The following is a 15883-nucleotide window of genomic DNA, read 5'->3' on the forward strand; positions in this document are numbered from 1 at the left end:
TTTAACACAATGACATAGTGTTTACTTGACATTTTGCATACAGCATAGTTTATAATGACTTAAAATATCAGAATGCTTTGTATTAGAATGGAGTGTTTGTAGAGTTTCCCTTTGTAGAGTTCAACAATAATAAGAACAAGTTTCAATAAGCATTTTGTGCAATTGAAAGAGGAATGTGAGCAATGTCAATTCTACAGCAAAAACTTTTTACACACTAGAGGGGTATAATTCGTCCAGAATAGTTTTCTGAATTACACACTCTTGGGATCGTAGTGTAGTTTCCAACATGTTAAACTTTTAGTTAACATTATATTCCTGAGGAAATCAAAAATGGTTAAAAGATCATCATAATTATTAAATCTTGATAATAGCTGTGGAAATTAGAGACACTTCAGGTTAAGTGAGCTCAAACCTACAAAAACAAGTTTGTTTCTTTTTCTTCCTGATTGACCAGATTTGCAGGATACAGTGGAGGCAGTAATGATCAATATTGCCACTGAATATTTGTACAATTGGACACTAGAAGACCCCGGAATAAATGTAACAATGTAAAAATTCTCATTCCTGCCTTGAAGAATGATCACACCAATAAAACAACTGCAAGATACAACAATATTGCAGAGGTAGATAAGGGCCTTTGAGAGAAAATCCCTTGCCTGTCTACTTTAAGATTACTTCAACAGTTTCTTGTGGCCCAAAAGCAGACAGTTCCATAAGGCTGTTCCTTGCTCAGTACATACAAACATATAATCAAAAGAAGTCAGTGAAGTTATACAGGGTGTGTGGCTGTGATATAGAGCAATATAGCAACATTGATTAGATCCAGAAGAAACACCATTCACAGTCAGTCACTTCCCGACAGACATCCATTAAAACTGGATCAGTCAAAAATACCTCTCAAAAATGCCCTCTTGCATTATAAAATACAACTTTTACTTGATGGATCAAGTACTGGACCACTAATTACAAAAAAAGGTAAAAATTAACAAACAGCCTTTAGGTTTCACAGACAACATATTTTCAAAATACATGTGAGATGACAAATCACCATCTTCACTACAGTCTGCAAATACCCGTCAGTCATGTAAAATGCAACCGATTCAAACGGGCAGCTGTAGGACAAGCAGATCCTTACACCGAGGCTGTAGGTTTCTCTGAAGAATACGGACTCTTCTGTCTATTTGGATTTTTCATGGCTGAAGGGTTTTGTCTCCTCTGCCTCACCTAAAAAAAAACATACTAAGACAATATTGTTAAATAGTATCTTTCACAATCACAATGACTAAGTGTTCCTCCTCCACTTTGCCTGAAATCCTGATGGCATTCTTCAGGTATTGCTGGGCAAAGTCACATGGTGGGAAAGCATACAACATGCCCCCACCCTCTCCCTCTTTGGACCCTCCCAACGGCAGGCTGATGACGCCTGCTGCCTGTTTGTTTCTGAGGTATGTCACCAGGTTTCTTAGCAGTCGCTTCTGTAGGCCAGGTTCAGTAGGGAGGAGCTCTCTCTCCATAGGGGCTTGAAGGGCCAGCAGCACAGTATAGCCCTCTGGTCCACCCAGATGAATGCGACGCATTACCTCATCCAGCTTGGGCTGGTCCAACCGCAGACGCTGGGCGATCTTCAATTGGCCAGTGCTGGTGGGCTTGTTAGCTGCAGGGTCCCGCAGCAAGGTTAGCGCAAAAACAGAGCTCCCCTCCAGCAGGTACATGTAAGTGGGAAAGCAACTGTTTTTCAACACCAATGATCCATGCCAAACCTGGCTAAGAGACTGTGCAAGTTCAAACAGTGTGCCTGTAGGTTTCTGGTTCTTCTCTGTCTGCGAGTCAGCATCAGTCTCACCATCACATAGCTTTCGTTCAAGCAGTGTGGGGTGTTTTTTGTGTGTGGCTGAAGGCTCATAGCTGTCTTTGCTGATTTGCTGGTTTGGAGAATGGAGCACCGCTTCAGGTGACTCTTCCTTAGGCTCAGAAGTGGAGTCTGGAAGTCGTGTGCATGCTCGTTCTGGGCTGTCCTCTGGTGACACCTGGCTGCCACTGCCAGATGCTCTGGTTTTAGAACGCTCCCGGTCATCGAAGGGCCTCTCACTGGATTGACTACGGCGTTTGCGTCTCTCTTCCCAGCTCTTTCCTCCTCCTCGCTCCATATCCCGGTCCTTTACCCAGCGTTCCCTGCTACGGCTTCTGCTGCGTGCACGAGTGCGACCAAACACCTCCACTGCTGCCGTCCGCCGCTCCGAGCTTTTGGGGGGACTCCAATCTTTCTCAGCCACCAGGGGACGTTCTCGTTCAGAAAATAGTGGATGAGTGGGAGAGTGCCCTCGTACCCTCAGCTCCCGCTCTAGGCTTCGGTGGTGGCTGTAGTTATCTGCCAGGTGCTCATAATGAGCTGGCAGGCCTGGTTGGTATTGCTGAGGGTATCCACGGGGAGAATCCTCAGCTTTGGCAAAGTCCACACGGAGCCGCCGGCTGGGCCCACCCAGAGGAAAACCCCTCATTTGTGTACAGGCAGCCTGTGCAGCATCTAGGCTCTCATACTGAACATAGGCAAAGTTATCACCTTTCACATAGTCAATGGTGCGGATGCTGCCAAAGCGGTCAAACTCGCGTGCCAATGCGGCAAGAGAAATGTTAGGTCCAAGACCCCCAACCCACAGACGTGTTGTAGGGTTTGCCTTACCATAGCCAATCTTCACAGCATTGCCTCCAATGACACGTCCTTGCATTGCTAGTTTAGCTCGATGTGCCATGTCTAGGTTCTGGAACTTGAGGAAGGCATAGGCTCCTCCCTGGCCTCGCGCGGGTCGCTTTATCACCACCTCCTCTATTATGCCATATTTATCAAAACCTTGTCTCAGCTCAACCTCTGACACACTGTGTTCCAAATTACCAATGAAGAGGTTTCTGGTAGCACGCTGGTCATCCTCTGGCTTTAAGTCCTCATCTGGTACTTGGTAAGTGTAAGGACGTCCTCGTTCATCCAACACATTGTAGTAATCCAAGACTCGCTCACGCTCTCTGCTGAGGCCCAATCCATCAACTGGGTAATGTCGGGGTCTTGTATCTCTAACACCAGCCCCTGGGGAAAGGGACCTTTGTCTGTACTGGTAGACACTATGTAGGGGCACATACCCGACATCAGGCGGCGTGCAGCTGCGTCGCCTCATATACATGGGCTCCACTTTGAGTGGGCGATCATACAATATTAACCTGGCTTTCATGTGCCTTGCCTCTCGTGCGTTCTCTGTGTGTCTGAAGTTCACATAAGCAACACGACCCAGCTCCGGAGTATGTGACAGCTTCACACTGACATCTCCGAACTTTTTAAACTCGTGAAATAAGCCGTCTTCCACATGTTCGTCAGACAGCTGTGATCCGAGGTTGCTAATCAGTAATGTTTTGTATTCTAGCCCGGCTGTCGTTCGGCCACCTAACAATTCGGCGGATGATTTACCTATCACAGATGCAGTTCGCAGAGGTGGGCGACCGAGCAAACCAATTTCATGATGAGCGCGATGCAGTAAATCCCCGACAGCACTCCTCTCCTCACGCAGCCGTGGCTTCTCTCGCTCCCTGCTCCTGCTCCGTGCCTGATGCTTATGATAACATCTGGTATCTGCAAGCGACACAGCAAGCGACGTGGGTCCATCATCTCTACGGCTCTCTTCTCGTTCTCTCTCCCTTATTCTCTTTGATATTGCTCTTGCAGGACTTGAGTCTCGCTCGGCTTGTCTTTTCATTTTTAGGCGATGCTCAACTTTCCCGTGCGAATTTAAAACAATGTTTGCACGCAATCCCTCCAATGTAACGACACGTTCACATCAATTTCGTCTTGTGCGCCAATCGGAAAAAATGTAGCGGGAGTGCCACCATGAAATGGCCAGTAAGGCGATGTAATCGACACAAACACATTGACAACGTATTAGCATCCTCGAGATCTTATTCAATCCGCCATCTTGAACAATAGCAAATGTGTGCGCGCGCTCTTGGTTGAGGAAGGAGATGTGAGCAGACGTCGTCGGAGGGATATGACATCACTTCCTAAGAGGCTAAAATACAGGTTTTCAATGAAACCCATGACTACCCTTTACCACTGGTTACGATTTCGCTCCACAAAAGCCGAAATTAGAACAACACATAGTTTATAATAACACACGATCTATTTGGAACTTTATCCCGGATAATTTAAGTGGTGTTTCTAATGTGTAGCTAAGGTTAGGACCTACAACATGTAAGATAATGTTAGTCAATTTCTCAAACAATCAAAATCAGAATCATCAGTTTTATTGACTGATCAGCCTAGGAAAGGATTCAAAGGGCATTGTTGGACAGCTTCACTGAGCTGAAGCAGCTGAGAGACCACTTCCTCATCAAGTAGACACAAGACTTTGACTTCAGTAGATGTTAAAACTCTGTAGGCTACATTAACAAGTACATGTAGTATTGCAAAAAACATTTATGTTTATAAACATTCAAAGAATAGCCTACATGTAGGCCTAGGCTAGGCCTACAACATGTCATAGGGAAAGTAATCTCATCGCCATCTGGTGGTTGCGTTCCTAGAGGCTAGCGGGAGTGGATGGTATTTTCTTTTAGAAAAAATATATCTCGGCCCACTATGGGAAGTTAGTTAAATGCCTTCAGTATGCTATGCATTTAGGTCAGCTCTATTGCTTCTAGTGGGCATACTTTATTTTTTAGGGTCAGTTTAATTGTTTTGAGTTTGTCTGTAACATGGTGATAACGAACTACAGTAGCTAGCTACAGTAGCATTTGACGTCACCAGTTTGGGCGCTTCATCTCCAACTGATCAAAACGGCAATTTGCATAACTGGCTTATCATATTTTTGTAACAACAGAGAGCGATGTAAACCGCGTGGTAATTACCTTTATGTTGGGATAACTTGTGTTGTGCTCCTACTCACACAAGAGCTGGCAGTAAGTGTGATTGTCTACTATCTAACCAACTAGCTAACAGGCTAATAAACAAGCCATGCTAGGTCAGTAACGTTGTCGAAGGGTGTCACGTCACTTGAAGTTGTAGTCCATTTATGAAATGAAACGAGCAATTACGGTTTTTTTAAATAAGGCGAAATAGGGTCTGCTATTTTCACAGTTAGTAGATTATTACAGTATACAGACTGAAAAATATTTTTGGTGGATAAGATCGCTGGTATAGCTGCGTAGTATTTATTTGAAAAGTCGGTCTATGGGACTTAACATTGGAGCTGCTCTTCGATAGGAACGCAACCACTTGGGGCGCTGGTTTTCACTTTCCCTCCCTATGGGCTATACACTAATCCAGCGAAACACGGAAGTAACACACCTGCGTGAAGCTGGCCCCCTATGTTATTCAAAAATGATTAAAAACACTGTTATTCGTTTGTGCTACGTTTGTGCCGGTTTGTGCCGTAAAAATGATCGTTTGTGCCGTTAAGGGTTTTTAAGTAATTCAACTTTACATTTTCTGGCCAGTGACGTCACTCAGCCCCCCATACATGTCCAAATTTCCCCAAAATGGTCTCAATCGTTTGTGCTACGTTTGTGCTGGTTTGTGCCGTTAAAAGTAACATTTGTGTTGCTATGTTTTTTAAGCTATTCCACTTAATTTGTTACACGCGTGACGTCACCCAGCCCCCCATCAATGTCCAAATCTTCCAAAAATGGTCTCAATCGTTTGTGCTACATGTGTGCTGATTTGTGCCGTTAAAAGAAACATTTGTGCTACTATGTTTTCCACGTTATTATGGTTTATTTACTCGCGTGACGTCACCAGCCCCCCATCAATGTCCAAAACTCCCAAAAATGGTCTCAATCGTTTGTGCTACGTTTGTGCTGATTTGTGCCGTAAAAAAAAATAACATTTGTTCAGCTATGCTTTTTAAGTAGCCTAATCACGCTTTGTTACAGGCGTGACGTCATTCAGTCCCATTCAGCGTCCAAATCTCCTCAAAATAGTTGCGCTCGTTTGTGCTACGTGCGTGCTGATCTATTTCATTAAATGTTTGTGTTGCCTACTATGTAGAGGTTAGCCAGGGGGCTTGTCCAGCAGTTTTAGCTTATGCTAGACATCACCCAGCCCCATCAATGTCCTTATCGATTTACGGTGCTACCCTCTTTACTTGGCTGTTTCTGCTGCCCAGAATTTTATACACCAGTTGCTGGTGCGTAACGTCAGAATTGCTATCGCTACTGTGGATTACTGCTACCTGAACTCTGTGAGCTAACTGTGGCTACTTGTGGACTCTATCTAGCCTGGAAAACCAGCGCCAACTGCTAGGCTGGTTTATCAGGCTAGACTCTATCGCTACTGTGGATTACCTGAACTCTGTGGGCTAGCTGTGGCAACTGGGACTCCCCGAACTAACAGGCCTGTGTGTGTGTGTGTGTGTGTGTGTGTGTGTGTGTGTGTGTGTGTGTGTGTGTGTGTGTGTGTGTGTGTGTGTGTGTGTGTGTGTGTGTGTGTGTGTGTGTGTGTGTGTGTGTGTGTGTGTGTGTGTGTGTGTGTGTGTGTGTGTGTGTGTGTGTGTGTGTTGTGCGTGTGTGTGCGGGCATAGTTAGCCCCAGGCCGGGGTTAATGGCCAGTCCCTTCCCCTAGCATAACTCCGCCATAGAGAGGGCTGTTTTTGGTCGGTTGTGTGTGGATGAATGCAGGGTGGGTGCATTCGGGAGGTTGGGTTGTGTGTGTCAACTTTAAATAAATTGTAAACGTGACTCCCTGTCTGTGTGTGATTTGACTCCTCCTCCGACCACGAAACAAATATTACAATATTCTCTAAAATAAGCAAAAGTTTTTGTTTGGCCTATGCATCAAAATGACAGAGCGTTGCGCACTGCCCGCACACAAGCAGCATTTAGGCAGCTACTTGAAGTCGTCTCCAAGGCCACCAGTTAATTCTGGTTACAGCAATTCTGACGTTACGCACCAGCAACTGGTGTATAAAATTCTGGGCAGCAGAAACAGCCAAGTAAAGAGGGTAGCACCGTAAATCGATAAGGACATTGATGGGGCTGGGTGATGTCTAGCATAAGCTAAAACTGCTGGACAAGCCCCCTGGCTAACCTCTACATAGTAGGCAACACAAACATTTAATGAAATAGATCAGCACGCACGTAGCACAAACGAGCGCAACTATTTTGAGGAGATTTGGACGATGAATGGGACTGAATGACGTCACGCCTGTAACAAAGCGTGATTACTTAAAAAGCATAGCTGAACAAATGTTATTTTCTTTACGGCACAAATCAGCTAAAGCCTACCTTACATTGCCAGACTTTGCAAAGATTTGGAAAAGATTTTTGAAAGACTACAGTCTCAGACCCTCTCACATCTAAAGACAATTCATAGAGTTTTTAGTCACAGACTAGTCACAAGCCAGTCTCAGATTAGGATTTTGCAAAGACTGTGGTCACTATTTACAAGACTGCTGCTAGATTCCTTCAAATTATTTCCATCGTGCACTAGGCTATACGTCATCATCAACAGGAACTCACATGATAGGCTACTCATATCAAAGTATTTCTTTCGCGTTTCTGCAGCATTGTTTGATAGTGTGACATCACTAACAGACATAGGCTACAGTTGTTCTGTCACGTAGAATAGCCGACTAATAAATTATAAGAAATGAAATAACAAGTAATCATACAGGCTAACAGCTGTCGCCTATTTTGCCCCTTCCGTTTTCGTGTTCGCGAGAGGTTACTATTGGTTTTTAATGTTCACGTCACTATTTGCATGAGCCACGACTGAAAAGACTTCCGATAATATCAAACATGTTTGATATTGTCGTAACGGCAAAACTAGAGAAAGACTGCCTCCGACGGACTTAAAACCGTTAAGATTGGCACCTTACACTAAACGATTTAGATGACGGGAGCGCGCTGCGATTCTAGCACAACTCTCAAGATTTCCGCCCGATTTTGGAAATGTAGTCGCCGACTGTTAAAACAGACCAAAATCGTGCAATGTAAGCCAGCCTTAACCTGACTTTCGCCAGATCCTGTAGTTCGCTGTCTGCTTCACACAAGGATCTGGGACTTCTCGATAGGAGATGTATTTCTGAAGGCGGGTCCTTGTAAAACATCCTCGCATGTGATTCGATAAACCACTTGCCTGTTATCTTGAATGACGTGCTAGGCTTCTTCAAGCTCTTGCCAAACCCGGTCGGTAGAAGAGTAAAAACATCCTTGCCACCAATAAATGTCTTCAAAACTATTCTCTGTTAATCTTTTAAAGAATGAATACTCGATAGATTCGACAAAACGGTTGAAATAGCAGAATCAATGTCAGCACAAGACTCCTCGCTGCGTGCCGCCATTGTTATTTGAATCAAACACTCGCTTCGGCGCTCCTGATTGGTTGCTTATTTTTTGATCACTGGCCCAGGGGTTTGGATTGCCCTCGCGTCCAGACCCTTGTGTGGAGCTCAGCGAAACGCCTCTGGTGGAGCATGGCGGAACTACAAGGGTCTGGCGAGAGTCAGGCTACAAATCAGCACAAACGTAGCACAAACGATTGAGACCATTTTTGGGAGTTTTGGACATTGATGGGGGGCTGGTGACGTCACGCGAGTAATAAATAAACCATAATAACGTGGAAAACATAGTAGCTCAAATGTTTCTTTTAACGGCACAAATCAGCACACATGTAGCACAAACGATTGAGACCATTTTTGGAAGATTTGGACATTGATGGGGGGCTGGGTGACGTCACGCGTGTAACAAATTAAGTGGAATAGCTTAAAAAACATAGCAACACAAATGTTACTTTTAACGGCACAAACCAGCACAAACGTAGCACAAACGATTGAGACCATTTTGGGGAAATTTGGACATGTATGGGGGGCTGAGTGACGTCACTGGCCAGAAAATGTAAAGTTGAATTACTTAAAAACCCTTAACGGCACAAACGATAATTTTTACGGCACAAACCGGCACAAACGTAGCACAAACGAATAACAGTGTTTTTAATCATTTTTGAATAACATGGGGGGCCAGCTTCACGCAGGTAAGTAACACAGCGTCGCCATTACTGCGTGGCTGGCCGCTAAGAAATTAGCCCCTTGGTTCCATAGTTGGCTGTTGCAGAGGTTATCTATCATTAATACACGTCTTAATACCTATGTTGTTAATAAATTACCTTCATCGGTAAGTTTTAATTGGCACAGTCTGACATCATTGATCCAATGTTCCCTTTCACATTTTCTTTCATGAGCGGGATCTCTTGTTAGACATTCTCTGACAGGATGCTTTCATTGAAAAGCACAGGCAGTGTCACTCGTCATACTCGCAGCGCCCATAAAGTTCGCGCTGGATTAGGCCTAATGTATAGGCTACATTTGGGTGATTCCTGTTTTTGATCACTTTGATCACTTGCAATTTTCTGAAAATTCAAGTTCTTGTATTTTAAGTTTTTAACATTTTATCAGAACAGTGCCATGCTAAGATGTGAGAAAATTATGTTGGCCAAGCTCAGGGGCTGAAAATATTAGGCCTATATTGAGGCTATTATAGGCATAGCCCAAGGCCATGGGCAGCCGTGGTCTACTGGTTAGGGTTTCGGGCTTGTGACCGGAGGGTTGCCGGTTCGATCCCCGACCAGTCCACGGCTGAAGTGCCCTTGAGCAAGGCACCTAACCCCTCACTGCTCCCCCAGCGCCGCTAGTTGTGCAGGCAGCTCACTGCTCTGGGTTAGTGTGTGATTCACCTCACTGTGTGCTGTGTGTGTTCACCAATTCGGTTAAATTGGGTTAACTGCAGAGAAATGAATTTCCCTCACGGGATCAAAAAAGTATATATTCTATTCTGTTCTATTCCATTGATATTTCAAAGTTGCGGCAGCCGTTGACTTCACTGTTAGAGCGGTCACGTGGTTAGTGGTAGTCTCAGTAGTTCCTTTGGTCCCTGGTTTATACGGGACTGACAGCAGCGATCACATTTCTATTTACGGTAAATACTCAATGAAAATTAAAAACTGCATTGCCACATACATATATTAGCCTACTCACTGAAAATGCATTATTATGCATACGACCATAAGAGAAAAGTCATGTAGAAAAGTCTTATGATAACACCTGAGATATTCATTCATTCCCCAGATGAGAGGAACTACTGAACGACCCATGACATATACCGGATGTGCCGCCATTTTTTGTACACGGGAGTGAATGGTTGTGTCGCAACTTTGAGATATCGATGGCTTTGGCATAGCCTACGTAGCCTAACAGGGTTGAACCCAACAGGGTGTTTTTTTTTTTTAGTCAAGTTAGCTCTATAGCTCTGATTGCCCTACATTTAGCTAACACACACTCAGATGAACAGAACTTAAATAACTATTTTAAAAATATTTTATCCGATAAACATTTTCCATAGGCCTACACTAACACGGTGGAACTTTAAGGGTGCCTCAAACAGGTGTGTCATATGAAATTGGGAAAAAAATAAAGGAGAAAGTGATTGTTGGGGCTTTCCTCAGTTTTCCAGTTGAAATCCCTTCAAAAACAAATGTTGACACTTCCTGCAAATGGCTATATGGATTTGTAGTCCTTTTTGGGAAGCAAGAAAATACAGTCTAGGAATAGGATTTCAGGGACATATAATACTATAACTAGTTTAGTTTCACCAGATTTATTTCCTTGATTAAAGAAAGTGTACCCTAGTCTGTCAAAGCAATAAAGCATAAGTTGAAGTTTTATAGTTTATATTTATTGAGGAAGTTGATTACATTGCATTGAAGACATGCTGAATTGAACGAATGTAGGCTACCACATATAAATGTGCCTTAGAGAGAGGTAAAAAAAAAGGTCATTTATCTGTGTTTTGAAGCAATAGAAAACACCTAAACATAATAAAAAAGATTTTTAAAATTAATATTTGTCTAATTTTATTAAGAATAAGAGTAAATCATTGGGACATGGAAATCTGATCCAAAACAGGAATAACCCACAGCCTATGTAGGCACATAGACATACTAGGCCTACATAAGCCCTTTAAAAAATACAACATGCAAATAAGCATAGTAGTACACGTGGACAAGTACGTATTGCTTGGTCCTAATCCTTAGGCCTAGGCTATAGGCTATAGTATAACATCCCCCACATATACTGCCTGTAGAAAGTCATACCCTTTTGAAATAGTTTTTTGTCTCACAGCCTGAAATCAAAACCCATTTTTTTTTTATCTTTTACCAGTTTTATTTACAAATTTAGCTGTACAACATCAAAATAATGGGAAGAAAAATCAACTGTTCTGAAAATTAATAAAAAATTAAAACTAGAATAACAGGGTTGGAAAAGTCGTCATACCCTGACTTAATACTCTGTAGAGCTTCCTTTTGCTTTCATTACAGCCATCAATCTGTTTGGATATGTCTCTATTATAGCTTTGCACACCTAGATTGGGAAATATTCGCCCAATCTTCCGTGCAGAATTGTTAAAGTTCAGTCAAATTCTGTAGGGAATGGCGATGGACTGCTCTCTTAAAGTCACATTGCACAGGAATACTGAGCAACTTCATCTTTTCAGCATTCTTTTCAGAATTGTATTGATTTAATGCACATTTAAAGAGGTGTTAACAAAAAGCATGCTACACACATTTTGACAATGGTGAGAGGAAAGGAGTACCATTAGATCAGGACAGTATAATCATGCGAAGGAGGTCTGGTGTCATTTCTTTCCGAAATAAAGTGTTTTAATGCGTGTTAACCCTCCTCATGGTCAAAGTTGGTATACAAGGACTCAACGTCCCGGTAATTAAGTATTGGGACTCAACATTGCCTAAACTAGACAAACTATTCAACACATCCACAGTAGGCTATCCTCAATAAACGATGGGAGAGTCCTATCAAAAGGCTTAATGAAAGAGTCAACAAACTTGAACGCTGGTTCCGTAAGTGTACCATTACCTGAAATAATGGGTCGCCCCAGGGGATTATCAAAAGGAGGTTTATGTACCTTCGGAAGTAAATAAAATGTAGCCAAGGCAGGGTGTTCAACTGTATATTTCATTTCACCCTCAGTAATCCATTCAGAATTTTTGGCATGGATTAAAATGTTATGAGAAATAGTGGTCAGTTCAGATAATGGATTACTGTGAACTCTTTCATAATGTCTAGTTTCTAGTTGTCTTGTCGCCTCTCGAATATACAGTACATATCGATAACACCACTATTCTTCTCCTTGATAGTGGTTTCGAGTTTGAGTATTTCCTCTCTGATCGTTTAATGAAAAGGAACCTGTTGGTCCAGAGGGCTAGGTAAAGAAGATTCGATGTCTCTGATACCGGACTGGATTTTTTCCCTCTCTTTTTTGCCATCTTGTATGAGCAGCAGCATCAAATCCATTGAACATTTATTTAAAATTGATTCCCATTTCGATTTGAATAGAATAGAATATATACTTTTTTGATCCCATGAGGGAAATTCATTTCTCTGCATTTAACCCAATTTAACCGAATTAGTGAACACACAGCACACAGTGAACACACAGTGAGGTGAATCAACCAGGGGTGCGTTTCTAGAAGAGTTACCAACGGCGTTGTTAAACCACCGTGGTGCGATGCAACTTGCGATCAAACAACGACAGTGTTACACCTGTTTCCAGAAAGCATCGTACTTGTGTCGCAATTCGCTACCTCCGGTGTTCGAACACCGTTGTTCCAACAACGTTGTTGAGGACGCAGCGGCACATTTCATTGGTGGAAAAAGTGTCAACGTATAATACCCCACCCACTAGAAATTCTCTGTCACTGGATGCCTATCACTTGTCTTTTATAGATCCTCCTTTCCTTCCTCGATCCTCGTCCTCACTGAATGATGGGGCGGCAACAATGGGATAGAGGACCGAGGATCGAGGAGGGATGTTGAGAGGCACCCACTATGTGTCGACGTGTCTAATTTAAACCCAAAGTGATTTATGCTGGCATTATCTTTGCTATCAGGAAAAACGTAAACCTATGCAAGCACATGAAACAGTTTTCTTAAGCTGTCCAATATATGTACTTATTTGTGTGAAATATCTAAAAAATATCTGTACAAAATATATATGGCCTAGACTAATTACAAATTATCACAATACTAAATCGGTGTCTGGTGGTTCAGCTGTTGCATGTCAGTACATTGCGCGCGCGGCCCAAGTTCGCATCTTACCTCTCCATGTCACTTTTGAGTAAGAGCAGGCATACCACACACAACAATAGGTTAGACCCTAAATATATTTTGCTTTACATCGAGTGGCCAGGAACACGACATCAGTTTAATAGTTCCACGACATTACTTATTAGGGTTATTTCCACGTTTCACTAGTCAGAAACAAAAGCATGTGTGATGCATACGGGAAAAGAACCTACGATGTTGTGATGATAAGCCACCTGCCTTAACCACTATACTAATGAACGGTGTGCTTGACTCGAGGGTTTGTAAATATCATAACAGTAGCCTACCAAAACGCAAACCAACACGCAAATGAACGCAAGGTAACACACGTAGCAAGAATGAGCCCAACGGTATTTTAATTTATATTAGCCTACAGTATAGCGCAATCATTGAGTCACAAGAAAACAACATCTTAGTGATTTTTGGTTGGGCGCTTGTGATTTTTGGTCAGGCGATCTTGCACTGACGACATCACCAACTGGAACTCCCAAGGTACGACACAGGTGCGACTGCCCAGGGGCAGTAGTTCAAACGACCAAACTTTGCGTCCTTGTTTGCGATTGAGAGTTTGAACTACCTTTTCTAGAAACACCAAATTTAAGAACGACGGAGCGAACTGAGGAGGGTCGGTCTGCGGCATGGGCGTTACATATGTGGCAAGAAACTCCCCAATTAGGCGTTCCTGTCGTGAATAGTCAACCAATCAGAAGGAGCTTTGCACTGCATTCTGGGAAATCCTTAATTTCCGGAGTTTCACTTCCTTTTGTCTGTTTGTAAAAGTCCTCTGAAGTCCTCGTCGAAGCCACGCAGAAGCTACGATAACAGAGAAACTGAAGCTAAACCGATGAAACGTAAGTAACTTCTATATCTATAACTATGTCTTATACTACCATTTAAGCAATTCCAGCGTTATATTAGAATATGGGTAGCAAGGCGAAAGTAAGCAGAACGGAGGAATAGATTGTTTGCTTGTGATATGTTGCTTGTTTGTTTGTATGAAAATATGTAGGCCTAGCCTACTTAAAATGGTACGTGATAAAATTAGTCATCGTGTTTATGTGGTAACGTTAAAAGCATGCCAGCAACGCACATTGTTTTCAACTAAACCCATATAAAGTGAAGACGTAACGTAGGCCTAACTAAATTCGGTACTTTGGGGTTAACTGTAACTATTTTCTGAGGCTGTTGAGTGGTGAACAGGTGGCCTGTTGATTTGGTGCGTTTTAAACGGCCTCAAAAATGGTTACAGTTAACACCAAATTACCCTAAATTCTGATTAGAGTGACTGTAGTGGAGCTGAATCGAGCTGAATTTGTTTTGGCTATGCCGAAGATCCTTGCAATGATGTGATGCTTTTGCTACATGAGTGATGCCATAATTAAAAACCAAAAGGTTCATTTGTTATGTTCCTATTGACATAAAGAATTATTGAGAGTTGTCATGTAAAACAAAGACATCTAGGAGTTCTACAACGTTTGACCAGTACAATTACTAATACTGTATTCATGGGTTTCATCGGGTCCCTTTACACAGGTGTATACAATCAAGCACCTTGATTATAAATGCAGACTGCATGGTGCTTGATTAATACACCTGTGGAAATGGACTTGAATTCATGGGTTTCATCAGGTCCCTTTGCACAGGTGATAATCAAGGTGCTTGATTGTATACACCTGTGGAAAGGGACCTGATAATCCATGAATAGTCAGTTTGACTTTAGAGGCCTGTTAGTTGATCACTACTAGAATCTTAGCAGAAGTTGGATAATGTTCTCTAATAAGTTAATGTTCTCCATATGTCTTCCTATCACTGCAGTTACATTCTTCCATACTGTCTAGCGGTCAGAAGCCGCAATTACGAAGTTGTTCAGACCCAGGATGCACGCTGCTCCACTGCCCTTTCTGCCCAGAGTACAAGGGTGACTATGCCAGGGTGGAAACGCACATGCAGAGCCATTTCAAAACGGTGGTACATTATGGAGGTATGTTTGAGATTGATAGTTAAGCCCTTAGCCCTGTATCATGGTCTTCTATGAAACTGTATGGATTGGTTCTGAAATTACAAAAGGTTCTGAAAGTAATGTTATTAGTAATGAAGTGAAGTTGCCACAATTGTTTCATGTAACGTTAGCAGGCTATTTGATCTATTTGATCTTTGATCTTATCTATTTCTTATTTAATTATTCTTTTGTTGTTCAGAATATGTGATCTACAAATGCAATTTGGGCTGCAGAAAGGGCAGTCACCACCACTGCGGTTGTGGCCTCACCTTTCCCAGGAAGAGTAGCTTTGAAATCTACAGGATTGCACATTTGTTCTCTGCCAACAAAAGTTGGAAAAATGCATGCTTGGTGCTTAAACACAGGCTATGGGAGGTACTTGGTACAAGATGTACAATTTCCAAAGTAGCTCCCATGGCACACGCACACACCAACACACAGACGCACACACTAACGCACGCACGCACGCACACACACACCAACACACACACAGGCCAAGATTTTGTTTTACTTTTATTTATTTTATCTTGCATGGCCTGCAGAAGTTTCTCTTCTGTGTTTGTTCTACAACAAAGTATTGGCCGAAATCTTCAGGATTGCGCATTTGCACATTTGTTCTCTAACAAAAGTTGTGAAAATGCATGCTTGGTGCTTAAACTGTTATGAAACATGAAAAAAGTTGATCTCTTCTGGGTTTGTCCTATAATAAAGTTTAGGCTACTTTGCAAATAAA

General features: G+C 42.5%; 1 protein-coding gene and 1 long non-coding RNA gene across 2 annotated transcripts; one reads left to right on the forward strand and one right to left on the reverse strand.

Annotated features, from left to right (window-relative positions):
- Window positions 1-3956, reverse strand: rbm15b (RNA binding motif protein 15B). Its single transcript, XM_062544841.1, has one exon. The coding sequence runs from the start codon at window positions 3738-3740 to the stop codon at window positions 1254-1256; it is 2487 nt and encodes an 828-aa protein (XP_062400825.1). The 5' UTR covers window positions 3741-3956; the 3' UTR covers window positions 1-1253.
- Window positions 3957-13814: 9858 nt separating this feature from the next.
- LOC134092342 (uncharacterized) lies at window positions 13815-15883 on the forward strand. Its single transcript, XR_009940207.1, has 3 exons — window positions 13815-14002; window positions 14967-15132; window positions 15350-15883. It is a non-coding gene; the product is annotated as an uncharacterized LOC134092342 (long non-coding RNA).

Source organism: Sardina pilchardus, chromosome 9, assembly GCF_963854185.1.
Source record: "Sardina pilchardus chromosome 9, fSarPil1.1, whole genome shotgun sequence".
NCBI lineage: Eukaryota > Metazoa > Chordata > Actinopteri > Clupeiformes > Clupeidae > Sardina > Sardina pilchardus.

What these genes read in the sequence shown, in the direction of transcription:
- rbm15b (XM_062544841.1), bottom strand. Translation starts at nt 3,740, where the DNA reads ATGAAAAGACAAGCCGAGCGAGACTCAAGTCCTGCAAGAGCAATATCA.